The sequence below is a fragment of the Alosa alosa genome, chromosome 5, assembly GCF_017589495.1.
Source record: "Alosa alosa isolate M-15738 ecotype Scorff River chromosome 5, AALO_Geno_1.1, whole genome shotgun sequence".
NCBI classification, from domain to species: domain Eukaryota; kingdom Metazoa; phylum Chordata; class Actinopteri; order Clupeiformes; family Clupeidae; genus Alosa; species Alosa alosa.
This window is the reverse complement of record NC_063193.1, coordinates 36,786,787-36,804,286: the sequence shown is the minus strand read 5'-3', so window position 1 is coordinate 36,804,286 and position 17,500 is coordinate 36,786,787. Positions and strand designations below refer to the sequence as shown.

Here is a 17,500-nt window from a genome sequence, read left to right as displayed (position 1 = left end):
CTTGTGAGTCACAACTTTACTGGCTTTTAAAGTCACCAGAGAAGTGCAGGGGAATTACACACACTGAAACACACACACACACACACACACACACACACACACACACACACACACACACACACACATAGTACATAGTCTCTAACAAACAGAGGTGTATCTTAAAAATGCCTGTCAGTATTTCTTGGGAAGCTATAATCCTCTGGATTCTCTACATTACAGCTCCTTTATTGAAGCTGGTTTCACTCCCTCTCAGTCAAAAATAAGAAACACCTCCAGAGCATTGTGAACACATGTTCTAAAATCACTGGCCACCCTCTTCAGTCTCTGACATCACTGCACGACAAGGCAACTTTAGGGAAAGCCAACTGCATCTTAGAAGACTCTACCCATGTCCTACATAGAGTTTTTGAATGGCTGCGGAAGGAAGGCTACCTTTACTTTTGAGGCCATTTGAACTTGAATATGCCCACTCCTCCCTCCCTCTCCTGGGACTACCCCCCATTACACCCCTGTCTGTCCTGTTCTTGCTTTTGTCCTGTCTTACATGTCTTATATGTTGTTGTTGTGTCTTATGTGTTGTGTTGTGTCTTATATGTTGTGTTGTGTGTTATGTGTTGTGTTGTGTGTTATGTGTTGTGTCTTATATGTTGTGTTGTGTTGTGTCTTATGTGTTGTGTTGTGTCTTATGTGTTTGTGTCTTATGTGTTGTGGTTGTCTTATGTGGTGTGTCTTATGTGGTGTGTTGTGTCTTATATGTTGTGTTGTGTTGTTATGTGTTGTGTTGTGTGTTATGTGTTGTGTCTTATGTGTTGTGTTGTGTTGTGTCTTATATGTTGTGTTGTGTTGTGTCTTATGTGTTGTGTTGTGTTGTGTCTTATGTGTTGTGTTGTCTTATGTGTTGTGTTGTGTCTTATGTGTTGTGTCTTATGTGGTGTGTTGTGTCTTATGTGTTGTGTTGTGTGTTATGTTGTGTCTTATATGTTGTGTTGTGTCTTATATGTTGTGTTGTGTTGTGTCTTATGTGTTGTGTCTTATGTGTTGTGTTGTGTCTTATGTGTTGTGTCTTATGTGTTGTGTTGTTCTTATGTGTTGTGTCTTATATGTTGTGTTGTGTCTTATGTGTTGTGTTGTGTCTTATGTGTTGTGTTGTGTCTGTGTTGTGTTGTGTTGTGTCTTATGTGTGTTGTGTTTGTGTTGTGTCTTATGTGTTTATGTCTTATGTGTTTGTGTTGTCTTATGTGTTGTGTTGTGTCTTATGTGTTTGTGTTGTGTCTTATGTGTTGTGTTGTGTCTTATGTGTTGTGTTGTGTCTTATGTGTTGTGTCTTATGTGTTGTGTTGTGTCTTATGTGTTGTGTTGTGTCTTATGTGTTGTGTTGTGTCTTATGTGTTGTGTTGTGTCTTATGTGTTGTGTTGTGTCTTATGTGTTGTGTTGTGTTGTGTCTTATGTGTTGTGTTGTGTCTTATATGTTGTGTTGTGTCTTATATGTTGTGTTGTGTCTGTGTCTTATGTGTTGTGTTATATGTTGTGTTGTTGTGTCTTATGTGTTGTGTTGTGTCTTATGTGTTGTGTTGTGTCTTATGTGTTGTGTCTTATGTGTTGTGTTGTGTTGTGTCTTATATGTTGTGTTGTGTTGTGTCTTATGTGTTGTGTCTTATGCGTCTTCTTCAGAGTCAAAAACACTCTGAACACACTTTGACTCTGAAGAAGACGCATGGACGTCAAAACGTTAGTCAGTTTGCACGAATAAAAAAACACTTTAAGCATTGAGTGCTCCGGTCCTGCTCCTTGGCTCCTGTTAGACCTTGGATCTCCCTTTTTGCATGGTATTTACATATTTACCCCCAATTGTGTGTCTAGTCTGTCTGTCAAAATGCATCCCTGTCATTAGTTGAATTGGTTGAGGGATGTGCGCTGCTTGAACCCCAGACAGGTGCTGCTGATGTCCCAATTACAGAAAGATAGGGAGTTAATGACGACAACCACATGATGGCAAGTTCATCACAAAAAGGGTTTGGTCGGAAACAAAGACTAGATATATGGACACACTTTAGTTATAACTCAGCAGAAAGGAAAACTCAATGCACCATACTAACGGGAGATGGAGAGACGCCATGTGGCTTCAAGTTAGGTGGGATGAACACAACCAACCTCAAGAGACACTTTAGGGCGCACCACCCTGCTATTTATGACAAGGTAAGTTAGCTAACTGTAATGTTAAATGATACGTCCTGATGCTAACTATCGTTAAGTTAATGTCACTGGGCTTGCTTTGTCAACTGGGAAATTCTCTAGCAAGCCGCGTTGACTTAGCCTGGATGTGCAGTCTTTCTCGCAAATAAAAAACGTTTTCAGTTGGCATTAGCCAGGCTAACGTAGGCTGGGTTAATGTGTTAGCTAATGTAAGTGTGTTAGCTTCAAAGCTTGTGAGTGAAACATGTAGAGCTTGACAAATAAACGTTTTGGTCGGACTAGTGAAATTCTTCCTCATAAATTGTCCTATAGTTCGAGTGAAACATATGGCTAAAAAAAAACGTGCTGGCTTTTCAGACCTGTTCTGTTCCATGTGTGTAAGGCTTACTTTGAAATGGCCACTTCATTCACGCATTACGTGACGTGAAGCTGTGTGAAACTTTAGTAGGCTACGTTTCTGTTATGTGGAGAGTAGCTAGCTTCCATTACAAAACAAACAGAATTGGGTTACATTAGACTGACAGTGTAAATGCAGCCTAAATGCTCGTGTTGCTGCTGTAATGGTTATAGGCTGCGAGTTCATTTATATTTGGACAAGCAACTTGTAATTATGCTCGATTCATTTTCACTTACTTGTCTTTAACAGAAACAGCTTAAAGCCTGTGTTGCAGGTTAACCACCACTGTTGATTAATGGGTACATAAAGCACTCAATATATGTATATCATTTTTAAAAATGTCTCCAAATGGTGTTAAATGCCAGTTTTTGTTGTTTTTAGCATTAGCGGGTTTTTTTTACGCAATTCGGTGATGACGTCACTTTGGGGACTACTTGATCTGCGCTTCATTTATTTCAATGCATTTCAATGGACATCGGGTTACACTTTCAACATAAAGTTTGTATATTTACACTTCAATTTCGTCACAGCATTTATATCACAGCTACCCTATGATCTACCAATGGTAATAACATCAATTTAGTAATTTTTCTGAATTTCGAGGTCTCGCTTTTGGAGGGTATGTTTTACATTCATTCCTATGGGAAACGGTCGGTTACACTTTCAACATAAAGTTTGTATATTTACACTTCGAATTTCGTTACAGCATTTATATGACAAACGACCCTATGGTCTAACAAAGATAACAATGTCTTCGATTTTAGTTTAATGCAATTTTCTGAATTTTAGAGGCCTGCGTTATGAGGCTACATAATGCACCTATTCAGTTCAATGCATTATGCTTATAAAGTTACGACACTTTTTTGTTACTGTCAGTGAACAGCACCGAATGAAAGTCAACATTTTCTTTAGTGATAGTGATCATGTTGTTAGTTCAGATAAGTAGGTTCCCGGGCAAACTTAGTCAGAAGATCAGAATATGAAGCATCCGCGATAGCTAGCTGGGCTAACTTTTAGTCCCACCTGTGAGCCACCCCAGTTACTTAGCTTCTAGCCGCGCCCGATTAGGCTGGTCGTGGTCTTCAGCATGAATATTTTTCGATAACTACTGCTCGTGATTGATTGCCATTGACATCGTCAGGGTACGGCTTACAAAAGGGAAGATAATATGGGCAAGTCGCAGTTTTGCAGGTGCTTGTGTGGGCTGTGCCGTCCCAATGGAAACTGTGGTGGAGAGCTGCAGTAACTAGTTCTAGGGAAGCCGAGTGCATTTTGGCAGCTGGTCGAGGAGCTCCCCTGTGACCAGCATATGACATGATCTATCTATCTATCTATCTACCTGTCTATATACATATCTAGGCTATCTATAGCCTATCTATTTATCTATAATCTGCGCTATCTACTGCTGAACAATCCCTTACTGCGTCTCTTTTACTCCTCTCGTTACTCTCAAGGGTCTCAAGGTGGGCTTTGGCCTGTAGCCTCCCCTAAGGTGACGTAATAAATGCATTGTGGGGAAAAGGAGAATCACTTCAAACGCTGTGAAATAGTACCTGCTTTTTAGTATTATATTCCGTTTTGTGATACCCAACAACATCAAATACAATGGATAACAGTTTAAATGTTTATTACCAACAAGCAAATTGTGCAAATTCGTTGGAAAATGAACCCTGCAACCGGCCTTTAATGGCAAGCCCTGAACATGCATTGCAATTACTATCTAGTAAAACTTCAATGTGTTATTTCTAAGATTACACAGCAAATATTTAGAAGATCTGTGTGTATGATTATTTGCTCTAAGGCCAGGTAGGCATATACATGTATAACAGGCTAGTTGTATTGTGAAATCCCATAATTTGAATCTTCAAAATCTATACTTGATATCTTATTATATTTTAATGATAATACTATTAGCAAAGTAATATCTTAAAGGGATTAGCCTACATTTAATAAATTTTAATTCATCTGTAAGCCTTTAGGAGGTCTGTATAATTATAAGTAATTGTGTCTTTTGATTTTTCCTCACCTAGATCCCAGAGACGAATAGTCCTAAACAGCAAGCTGGTGCAAAAAATGTGAGGGTGCAATCATCGATCCCAGCAGAGTTCACCTCAGTAACAAAATATAAAACTGACTCACTGGAACAAAGTGTTAAAGAAAAAGTGATTGCGCAATGGATTGCACGCACCAGTCTACCTGTCCGCACTATTGAGGATGAAGATTTCGTCTTTATTATGGAGACCATAGACAAGAGGCTGACCATTCCGAAGAAAACTAAAATAAACAACTTGATCGAATTCTTTATATTGATGAAAAAACAAAAATTTAAAGAAAAGACTCGCAACGGCACGCAGAACAACAATTGCTCTGGACATATGGCCAAAAAAAGGACTTACAGCGTCATTCCTCGCAATTAGTGCCTGTTACTTTTGTAATCAGGAGAACAAACCAAAGCACATATTCTTGAAGCTTGACCAGATCTCCCACCCACACACTGCAGAGTGTATAAAGACTTGTGTTGACCAATGCACTGAGGACTGGGGAATACCAAAACACAAAATTCTGACCGTCATAACTGATTATGGAAGCAACATGGTTGCAGCGTTCAAAAACGATGAACATGAGCCCAGCAGCTCTGAGGAGGAATCCGAGGAGAATGATGAAGACTCTGAGGTTGTCGAGGAACAAAGGTAAATTCTATTCGTTTATAGATGTTAACATTTTCAGTAGCAGGCTAGATTATGTCTGTCATTGAGCTATGCCTATTGTCTTTTAGCATTAAAGATGTGTTATACATTGTTTATTGTATTGTGTTGCTTATGGCAATTGAATTTCCTCTAGAGGATTAATAAAGTATCTGCAACTCGTGGTGAACATGATCTAGAAAGAAGTAAGTGTCAATCGACTCCTTGACAAAGCTCGAGTATTCGTCAGGCTCTTTCGTGGCAATTGAGCGACTGCTGCAGCTGTGTGGACTCACTCTGGTAAAAGACTGCTCCACTAGATGGTCCAGCACATGCCTAATGATATCACGCCTTGTCCAAGTGAAGGACTCACTTCTTCAGGTAGCTGATGGGATGGGCTGGGACTATCTACTACCGAAAGTGAGTGGCAGAGGCTGACTGCTCTTAGAGATCTGCTCCTCCCCTTTGCTGAGCACACCCAGATGGTCCAGAGTGACACCATGTCCTTATCCCTGGTGGTGCCCGCCCTCCTGGACCTGAGAGCTCACCTGTCTGAGTTCCCCCAGGGTTCGAGTTTCCCCTGGCACATAAGATGAAGGTGAACATGGACAAACGCTTCAGCTGCTTTCTTGATCCCAGTGATCCAAAGTTCTCACCCCTCACTGCTGCTGCATGCTTCCTCGAGCCAACAGTCTCACTCTCACTCACAGAAAGTGATGACTTAACAAATTCAGGAGCTTATGAGAAAAGCAGAAGATTAAATTGCTCAAATGGTGTCACCAGTAATACAGGAGGAGGAGGCTGATGAAAATGAGCAGGAAGAAGAAAGAAGAGAGGCACCAGAGCCAATGGCAAAGTGGCCCAGATTTAGATTCCTCTCAAAAGCAGTTGCAAGCCACGCCATTTAGATCTGGCCTCAAAGCCCTGTGTCTTTCCAGGCAGGAAATGCAGAAATTCAAGGAGCAACTGTCAGAACCTATAAACGAAGAGACTGCTGTTGATTTTTGGGCTTCACAGGGTTCTGTTTATCCGAGCCTAAAACCTCTTGCCTTCGATCTTCTTGCAATACCAGCATCTCAAGCATTTGCTGAGCAAGTTTTTAGCATTACAGGTGACCTCAGTCATGGTCGTCGAAATAGAGCAAGAGTCATTTTAGAGAGAAGTGCTTTCCTCAAACTGAATCGAGATCAGAGATCAGATTAAGTAGCCTAATTCTGCTTTGGGAATATGTGTGTTCATTTTGAAGTTCCAGAAAATAAACATAACCACATTGGCAAAATATAGAAAGTTTTGTTTTTGACTTATTCGAATGGTCTTTATTCCATGTCACCATGTGTAATGCACTTACTACCTTAGTAAATCAGAAAGGACAGCACAGCACCATCTCATAGATGGAAGAGTCTAGTCTAGAAATATCCAACTAAGGTAAGGAGTATGTACTGTATATGTGGTAAAAGTGTTAATAGTGAAATGTTGCTTTACAAATTTCAACACTTCATACAACCTGTCACCTTCATTTCAATTTCCGATACCTGTATTAGCCTAATTTAATTAGTTTGAAAAAGAAAAACATTTTGACTAAAAGTAATGACTAAAAGTTGACTAAACTGTAAGGACTTTTGGTCGACTAAAACTAGACTAAAACTACTGAAAAAACAATGACTAAAATGTGACTTAATCTAATAAGCATTTTCGTCTAAAGACTAAGACTAAATCTAAAAATAGCTGCCAAAATTAACACTGTTCTCAGGGGCAGTAGTCTTACCCTGCATCGTGCTCGGTGTTGCCCAGGGGCAGTACTCTTACCCTGCATCGTGCTCGGTGTTGCCCAGGGGCAGTAGTCTTACCCTGCGTTGTGCTCAGGGGTAGTACTCTTACCCTGCGTTGTTCTCAGGGGCAGTAGTCTTACCCTGCGTCGTGCTCGGTGTTGCCCAGGGGCAGTAGTCGGAACCAGCCTTGCAGTGGGGGGGTCCTGCGTAGGCAGGCCAGTGGAATCTCCACCTGTTGTCATAGAAACCATATCGCCTGCTTAGAACCCATACAGAACACACACGGAAAACCCCTCAGAACCCATCCACAGAACCTCCCTTAAGGTTCCCATAGAACCCCTTTAGAACTCTAACAATTACCATATACAACATATATTCAGATATAACTCACTCAAAACTCAACATAATTTCCCAAATACAGTACCTATAAAAAGTATTCACCCCCACAAGTCAAAGTGAAAGCAGATTTCTACAAAGTAATGTTAAGTAAAAAATACATAATGCAAAATAAGCAATAAATATTCACCCCTTCAAGTCAGCATTTAGTAGATGGACATTTGACCACAATTAAAACATGGAGCCTGCCTGGATAGGTCTCCATAAAAGGTTCACACATCTGGGTACTGCAATTTTACTCCATTTTTTCTTTGCAAAACTGCTCAAGCTCTGCCGGTTGAAAGAGTATCGGATGTCAACAGCCCTTTTCAAGTCCAGCCACAGATTTGCTATAGGATTGAGGACTGGGCTTTGACTCTATAGGATTGAGGACTGGGCTTTGACTCAGCCTCTCCAGAACATTCTCCTCCTAGTTGTCTTCAAACCATTTCTGTGTAGTTTTTTAACTCTATGCTCGACTAAGCTGTCTTGCTGGAGAGTAAATCTTCAGTAGTTCTCTTGCAGACTGAATCAGATTGACCTCCAGGATTTCCATATATGTTGCTGAATTAATTTTACTTTTACCTTTTACAAGCCTTCCAGGGCCTGCTGTCGCTGGTGTATCCCCATCGCATGATGCTACCACCACCATGCTCCAAATTAGGGATGGTGCGTTTGTGGTCATATGCAGTGTTTGGTGTACACCAAACATAGCATCTAGTCTGATAGACAAAAAGCTCAATTTTGGTCTTATCAAACCAAAGACCCTTCTTCCATTTGACCTTGGAGTCTCCCACATGTCTTTGGGTGAACTTTTAGTCAAGATTTAATAAAGCTTTTGCCACTCACCCATAGAGCTTTGACTGGTGAAGAACTCAGACCAAACTTGTTGTATGCAAAGAAGAGATGTCGCGGTTTATGATTATATAACAACAAAAAACATCCTACAGTGGGTCCCAGTTAAAATTGACACTTCATTCACGATCAAGGTGATTCACGCGAGCTGGGTGAAATGTAAGTACAACTGCAGCCGCTTTTGGGGGCAGCATAGTCCGTTGTGGTGTTTGGCGGTGAACCAGACGGGCATTATCTGACAGCAAGGGCTGTGATTGGCGAAGCCAGTGCGTTTCTCTGTGTTTTAACAGCCCCTGCAACATGCTAGTACACTGTAGCCTAAGCTTTGTACATAATGTTAAACATAGTTTTGGATTCAGTGGCAAGATTTCTTGATTGTACAGTGCCTGTCTCTCAGTAATGTTTTAAAATGAGAGCTTCGGCCAGCTGGCAGTAGGCTACTTTGTCGGTAGTCATGAGAAGTTAAACGCTAACAGAACATAAATATGCTGCCCAGAAACCTTGTGAATAGTTCTGATTTTTTTTTTACTATACTAACGTGGTTGAAAATATAGACTTTGCCTACAGCATCTCCTAAACAGTAATGTTAACAAAATGACAGCATTCATATGACAAAGGAAAAACGAATTCGGTCACTCAAGACTGTGCCACAGCAACCAGTGTAGGCTATAGTCCTACAATAGGCCTACTCGAAGCAGATAGTGTTGTCTGACCGGCCGAGTGGGTTAATGCACGATTTTCCAGAGCAGGTCTGCAACTTTCAGGCAGTTCTGAGTTCAATCTAGGCAGGAGCAGAGCCATATAAAAGGCCTAGGCCTATTATAATTTTTTTGCAAGGTGTTGCTCCTGGCAATACTTGTTTATAAGACGTTTGGTGATTAATTGATAGCTGTTTTGGGACACGCTAAACATTCTTTATAATGAGCGATACGGGAGTAAAACGACTGTTACGCCGCTGTTACAACTGTAGGCTGCAATGATTGCAATAAAAATATCGCCAGCGTAGTTTTGTGGTGTTTTGCACTTTTGCCTCATGTGTTTTTTCAGGTTTTAGGGCTTTTGGCAAGATTGACCTTGGTTAGACTCTGGTGTTATTTCTCCGTATGGAAAATAAAGTCAATTTTCGACCTACGCCTGTTATTAGTTCAATAACAAGTGTTGCTTGTTAAAACATGTGACTAGTGAAACTCAAATGATTTTAGAAATATTTAGCCAAAGCCAAAAGTGTTAGAGAAGGAGAGCGCCGGTGCAGCTCAGATGTCTTCTTAATTTTCTTTATTCTTTAGTAAAAGGTGCAGAACATTATTAAACTTTGACTAACGCTTCGATGTTAAGTTAGTCAAAAACATCAAACGTTAGTCAAAGTTTAATAATGTTCTGCACCTTTTATTAAAGAATAAAGAAAATTAAGAAGACATCTGAGCTGCACCGCTCTCTCTAAAACAGGGTACAAACATACGGCCCGGGCCATGTAGCCTACGGCCCGCACAATGATTTTTGAACGGCCCGCATCGTCAGTCCCTCAACAACGAGAGAAAACTTCCCTTGTGTGCGTGTAATGTGTATCACACCAAACTGGCTCACCATACCTTCCCAACTATGCACAGTATCCTATTAGCTGCATGCCATCAGGCTATTTACAATTTTCTATCACGTAAAGTTAGTTACACGTTATCAAAATTAACGAACACATTTTGTTTGAGCAGGAGACAGAATCATCATGACGCAGGCACAACTAGGCTACTTGTTTTCTTTTACTTTCGGCTATCTATATATGGTTATCAGCACACAATGTTGGGCTAATTCACTAGTTATGGATTTCACAAGTTTAAACAACGAAAACAGAAAGGATGGAGGCAGCAAAGCTAGAGGAGTTATTCCAGATGGGCAAGAACAAGGTAGGCAATTGGTGTGCTTGTCAGAGCGTTAGATTACAGCTGTTTAAAGCCAGGCGTCACGATGCGTTAGAACAAAACTAAAGGTAACTTTAGCTATAGGGCTGTATCAATTTGTCCAAATGAATAGGTCATCGTGAGACGTTGTTGTTGTATTATTGCATGTGGATATTGTTATGCTATGAAGGCTACTTTTTTTTTTGCAATGCACGGACCTAAAACCGGAAACGGACAAATATTGTACACGCAGTGAATTTGTTTTATGGGGTGGGGTGGGTGGGTGTGCGTGCATGTGGTGTAGTCGAGGGGTATCCACGGGAATGGCGCCGAGGTGGTGTGTAAACTTGTAGTGATGCAGGCAGCATTCAAACAAGCAGGGGAAAGGCTGAGGGAGGCGGCAGAGTATAGAAGCCGGCGCCATGGAGCTCCAACTAGAAACGGCACCCTCCACCCCGGCCAGCTGGTGTATGTTAAGTAATAGGCAGTTTATGGGCAGACACAAGATCCAGGATGTGTGGCTCCCGGTACCCCATAAGGTGCTTGCAAGGGTGGGTCAAGACTCACCTGTCTATTCCGTAGTCCCAGTGGATGCCTCCAAGTCCCCTAGGAACATTCATCGCAATGAATTGCGGCTCTGTGGCCCCAGGGTGCAGCAGGAGTGGAGAGAAGGGACCTCAGAGAGTGGGAGCGAAGAGGAGACGACTGGGGATTGGGTGGGTTTACAACAGTATCAGTCCCGTCCCAGGAGCCTAGGCCTGGAGGAGGGAATCCCAGCTGAAGGGGAAGCTGGTCAATTAAGGGAGGAAGAGCATTGGTGGGGAGCCAATGAAGCAGTAGGAGGTCCGCCAGGGCCGCATGAACCTACACCTCTGAGGAGATCCAGCAGGTGCACAGCTGGACGGCATGCTAACCCATTCAATCTTCCAAGATCAGCTGTGGGCCACAAGGGGAGAGGAGGTGGGCAACCTTAAGGGGCAGCTGTGGGCCACAAGGGGAGAGGAGATGGGCAACCTTAAGGGGCAGCTGTAGGAATAGGGTTGGAAGAGCAAATCTGTGGGACACTGATTTAAATTTTCTGGGGGGTGAGTGGGGTGTAGTGGAGGGGTATCCACGGGAATGACGTCGGGAGGTGTGCCGCTTGTAGTGACGTAGGGGGAATCTCCGTTGATTGCAGCGCACCTGGATATAGCCCCGTTAGGTAAGCAGGTGGGAGAGCAGATGATTGTGTGTGGTTGCACAAGCCCCTTGCCATCTTCGTCCAGAGGAATGTTTGTGAAGTTTTGAGTGTTGGTTGCGGTCCAAGGTAAGATGCACAGATCTTTAAATGTGATGGTTTTGACATTATGGCAAGTCGAGCGCCGGGTGATATCGCAATGCGTTTTGTAGCTCATGCAGAGAGCTGTGGTGGTTATCGCGAGCGGTGTGAGCGGCGTAGCGTGAGAGGCTGGGTGAGTTGGCATGGGCCTTGTGGCAATTTTAATTGATTTGTCTGCTGATTCCTGGTGTGTGGGGAAGGCTGCTTGATGTGGTTGCGGGGAAGCGTGGGAATATCTGTAAATGAGGTGTTTTATGTTTGTTTTAATTACAGGCATCGTGTACGCCACTGTTTGTCTCCCATTTTATGGTCCATATTAAAGCTGCGTTGTGCGCATCATATCAGGGTACGGGTGGGGTATATTATTGTGAGGCCCGTCGGGCACTAGAGGGAATCTATGTTGTATTGGGTGGGTATTGCTACTAATGCGCAGTAGCCTGTTTGTGCCAACGTAGGTCTACTTGTGGTAATTGTTTGGGGCTTGTAGCTGTGTGTGCACGTTGTCTGACCGATTGTTATGATCTGACGTGTCTCCGAGGGTTGGAGAGAATTAATAAATTGTTTGTATTTCTATACCCTTTTATATCCGGTCTCCGGCTTTGATTGCCTTTAGACCTCACAGTACCATAGCGCTCTCTCTCTCTCACACACATACACACAGTACCTTTCTTAGCCACAATTAATTTTAGTGGTGATATGGACATTGTTATGCACATTATTGACTGCAGTTTATTCTCATCAATGTCAGCCCATGAATGCATATTGATCAGTTGTTAACTAATACTGTAGGCCTAGAAGTTGCATTTGAAAATGTTACTGTTGTAGACTTTTTGTTTTTTATTTCAGCCAAACTGTTTTAAAGTGGTTAGGACCATTATTTCACACCAATTTTGAATAAGCCATACTGCAATACCGATTTCATGGTTGCACCATGCACATGTTCGCCGATTATGTGGCCCTCAGTAACCTATAAATTCAATGATGTGGCCCTCTATGAAAATGAGTTTGACACCCCTGCTCTAAAATATGTCCTGGCCTGGTTGCACCGGATTGTGGCCAAACGACAGAAGCGCGGAGAACCCTATGAGAACCCTCCCTCAAAGTAACACCAAAAAAAGTGTGCTTTTTTGAAAGAAGGTGGGGGGGGAGGGCTTAACGTGAAAAAAAGCTTAATGTCCCAAAACGACAACAAGTCATAATGGTAGGCTACAGTGGGGAGGGTATGGGATGACCAGAGCCGTCTTAAGCTGTGCTATTCAGAAAGCATCTTCTATTGTCTGTCCAGGCAAAACAGCTCGTTATAGCCTATCGAGTGCCTTAACAGATAGGCTCTGCTCTTGGGTTTGGCCTCACAGTGAACTCAACCCTCTTGTTGCTTGAAGTTTGTTAAATAAAGTGATGCAGATTACATTATTTATTTCTGATTAATTATGCGTCTTTTGCAACATCTGCTTGTTAGGCTGGGCTACTGTCAATGTCCTGTACAGGTCAATGTTCAACAATTGCTGGTGTAGGCCTACAGGCTATAATCAATTAGGGACTGTTCAGGGGCTACGGAGGAGTTTTGGGAGGCGTTAGTCAAAAAGACCCTCCCTGCGCCAGCAAGACATTTTCTATGACCCTCCAAAGTGATTGAGAAAAAAACGATGACCCTCCCCAGTCCCAACAATTTAGGCTATTGATGCCTTCTGTCTACTGGGACAATTTGGGAGCTTGCATGCTACTTACTCCTTCCTTGAAATGCCTTGAAAAGGCTGTCGTTTTAACAATTTCACAAATAAGTCAAAGTCAAAGTCAAAGTCTGCTTTATTGTCAATTTCTTCACATGTCAAGACATACAAAGAGATCGAAATTAGGGGAGAAAGTTCGTTTCCTACTATCCCACGGTGGAGACAAGATGATGGCTGGTGGAGCACTTGCTCGTCTGAGTTTCACCTGGCGGTACAGCTGGAGAGGGATGCTCTCAGGAAGTACAGGCGGCCTGCTGAGCTCTTCTTAAGCAGTGATGCAGTGTTGGTGGTCCAGGAGAGGTCTTCACTGATGTGCACCCCAGGAATTTGGTGCTGCTCGCTCTCTCCACCACAGCACCGTCGATGGTCAGTGGCAGGTGTTGGGTGTGACCTCTCGGAAGTCAACAACAATCTCCTTGGTCTTGCTGGCGTTCAGCAGGAGGTTGTTGTCCCTGCACCACGATGGTCAGATGGCCTACCTCCAACCTGTATTGAGTCTCGTTGCCCTTGGTGATGAGACCCACCAGAGTTGTGTCGTCCAGCAAAATTTCACTATGTGATTGTTGCTGTAGGTTGCAGTGCAGTCATCGCGTCAGCAGGGTGAAGAGCAGCGGACTGAGCACGCAGCCTTGGGGGGCCCCCGCTCAGTGTGATGCTGCTTGAGGTATTGTTGCCAACACATACTACTTGAGGCCTCTGACAGAGGAAGTCCAGTAGCCAGTTGCAGAGGTAGGTACTGAGTCCCAGTTTGTCAAGTTTGCAGATGAGTTGTTGTGGTATTATGGTGTTGAATGCAGAACTGAAGTCTATAAACAGCAATCTCACATATGAGTCTCTTTTTTTTCCAGGTGGGTGAGGGCTGGGTGGAGGGCAGAGCAGATTGCATCCTCTGTGGACCGTTTGGCTCGGTATGCAAACTGGAAGGGTCCAGGGTGGGGGAGAATGGATTTGATGTGTGACATGACAAGCCGGCTCAAAGCACTTCATGATGATGGGTGTCAGTGCCACGGGCGGTAGTCATTGAAGCAGGATGGAGCAGTTTTCTTCGGCACAGGTATGATGGTGGCAGCTTTGGAAACATGATGGGACGATGGCTTGCTTCAGGGAAGTGTTAAAGATGTCTGTGAAGACATCCTTAAGCTCCTCAGCGCCAGTCATTCAGCGCCACGACCTGGGATGTTGTCTGGGCCTGCTGCTGCCTTTTGGTGTTGATAGCAGCAAGTGTCCTCTTCACGCTGTCGACAGAGAGGCACAGGGGCTGCTTTCGTGTGTGGAGAGGCGAGGGGTCTTCTGTGGGTAAAGTGCTGTTTTTGTGCTTCAAAGCGAGCAAAGAAACGGTTCAGATTGTTGAGCAGAGGGATGTTGCTCTCACAGCTCTGTGGCGCTTGTAGTCCGTGATGGCCTGAATGCCCTGCCATAGGCTTTGCGTTCCTGCTGTCTTTGAAGTGGGTGGTTATCTTGTGAGTGTATTCCTTTTTTGCTTCCTTGATGCCACGGGACAGGTTGGCTCTCGCTGTTCTCATGCCAGCTTCATCCCCAGCTCTGTAGGCTTTGTCTCTGGCCCTCAGCAGCCTGAGGACATCCCCTGTCAGCCATGGCTTCCAGTTAGCCCAGTGATGATGTCTTTTTTGTGGGTCACATCATCAATGCACTTGGTAATGTAAGAGGTTACAGTGTCTGTGTACTCCTCTATGTCTGTCTGATTGTTGTAAATGGCTGCCTGCTTAAACATTTCCCAGTCTGTTGTGTCAAAGCAGTCTTGAAGAGCATCAGAGGCTCCCCTCAGGCCACACTTTTACCTGCTTGCGAACCGGTTTGTTTGCTTTCACTCTTTGTCTGTATCGCGGGCATTAGCATAACAGTGATATGGTCAGAAAGTCCAATGTGGGGAGGGGGGTGGCTTTGTATGCTCCTTTGTGTTGTCTCCTCTTGTTGGAAAAGCAACATGCTGGTGTAGCTTTGGAAAAACAGTTTTAAGGTCTGCATGGTTAAAATCTCCAGCGAAGATGGTGAAACCGTCTGGGTGTGCCGTCTGTTGTTCACTGATAGCCTGGTACAGTTCACTAAGAGCCGTGTTCCTATCGCTGTTATTGTTGGTAGGCGGGATGTATACTGCGACTAGCAGAATCACAGTAATTTCCCTTGGCAGGTAAAAAAGGCGGCACTTTATGATCATAAACTCCGCCAGTGGTGAGCAGTGTTTGCATACTACTACAGTGTCCCGGCACCATTCGTCCACGGATGTAAACACAGATTCCTCCTCCTCGTGATTTTCTACCCTTTACAATGGCCCGGTCTGCTCGATAGCATGCTAGCTGCTCCAGTTGTACAGCAAAGTCCGGAATGTTGTCATTTAACCAAGTCTCAGTGAATACGAGCACACAGCAGTTACTCACTGTCCGTTCGTTGATCTCAGCAGTCGTATGTAATCCATTTTGTTGTCCAGTGATCGTGACATTTGCCAGGAGAATGGATGGTATGGCTGGGCGAGTTGGGTTGGCCGCTAGCCTGGCCCGGACGCCTCAGCGCTTGCCCTCTTCTGCTTCCTCGCACACCTTCCGGCGCTTTCTTTCGGGGAGGAGTAGCAGGCTTAGTCCGGTCTTGTTGCAGGCGGAGTAGTCCGAAGTTCCTTTAAGCGTCTCTGTTGCAAAGTTCAGAACGGCTGCAAAACTTGCTTTTGCAGATGTCTAGTAGAAACTGCCTGCTATACTTGTAGTACGAAGGCAGAGGCGAACACGTAAAACTTTCGGACAAACACTTTTAAACAAACAAAACACCGTTCGGTTGGGACAGAGCGAGGTCGCTGCATGTGTGCAGCGCCGCCATCTTGGACAATTTTAAAATAAATCACCGGGACGAAACAAACCTCAACTTTTTTCGGGTTTATTGCGTATTTTTAACTTTTTTCTCGCAGTCTTAGGAGGAGCTGCAGGGCCGTCGCAAGGGGTCGCCCCAATGTCAACTTTGAACTTCGTGCATTAAATCATCGCGATAACTTACTTTACACATAGCCAAGGCTACCGTCGGTGCATTTTAATAGTAGCTACACTAGCTTGTCTTTAAGAGGGAAATTGTATAGCCTATAACATTAGCTGGTCTATTTGGCCATATGGTGTTTATCATAGGCTACATCACGAAACCAAATAGTGTAACAAAGGGCACTTTAACAGGGGAAATTAATTGGGCATGAATCATTGTGCTGAGCGGTATTTGTCAATGAGCATAAACACACCACGACATTCAAACTGTTGATAAGATGTGCACTATGGAAACTGGTCTGTAGGCTAACATTGGACAAATAAATGACACTGACTTCATATCTATCTTGCTTTGCAAAACTCAACAATGAAATCATAGGCCAGTTTGCAGGTAGCATAACATATTTTTCAATTAATAGAAAGGAGAGCCCAGTCTCTCCTGTGATATTGAGGTGCATAAATAGTTTTTAATAGCCTGTTCAACCCAAAAGCCGTTCACCCGATGCCAGTCACTGATCGCAATTTAAAATTTGGGAAGCTTCGTTCAATCTTTTTAAGTTTTAAGTGCAGTAGGCCCCTATCTGCCCCCCTTTGGAATTATATCTCGAGCCTATTATAAGGTCCAGTGCGTTATGTCCTGGGATTGGGACGTGCTCAAAAAGAAAAGAAAAACACTTTTTTTATGACGGTTATGAGGAGCAATATGAGTTGTCATTCAGACTCAACCCTCTTGTTGCTTTGATATCTTTTGTCTTTTCGTTGTCGTTTGAGCGCCGGCAAGCAGGCATGTTGCAATTTAAGTGAAATTTCTACAGTAGGCCTACAATATACAACATGCTTGTTAGGCTGGGCTACTGTCAATGTACTTTGTACAGGTAAATGTTCAACAATTGCTGGTGTACAGGCTATAATTAATTAGCTAAATCATTTGTCTAGCTGTTTAAAAAAAAAAATAAAGGTGCTACATTCAAGCGTTTGAAGGTGCTTTGATATATTGCAATGAATGAGGATAATTGGTTTTATCTGCGGATTTATTTTTTGCATTATTTTGAATATGACTTCGCTCAGTCTCAGCAGCAACAAGCGAACACCACTAACCACTTCGGTGAGTTGCAGTTTTGAAAACTAACGCTAAGGGTTGTTTTAGGACATGTTTGAGTAGCCTATGCCTGTTGGCAGCCACTCTGAGTAGTCAAAAGCGATTCAAAATGAGTCAGAAAGGTCGAGACAGGACCAATCGTCAAAATTTACGGTGTCCACCACTCTAGTTCATCAAAACAAACCAGAAAAGGGACTCAAAGTGCTAAA

The 17,500-nt window shown here is 43.4% G+C and overlaps 1 protein-coding gene across 1 annotated transcript in view; it reads right to left on the bottom strand.

Moving 5' to 3' along the window:
• Positions 1-17,500, bottom strand: part of LOC125295326 (rasGAP-activating-like protein 1) — a 108,432-nt gene that overhangs the window by 75,025 nt on the left and 15,907 nt on the right. The window contains 1 exon segment of the mRNA XM_048244595.1: positions 7,185-7,276. Within this exon segment, the coding sequence (XP_048100552.1) occupies positions 7,185-7,276 (92 nt within the window).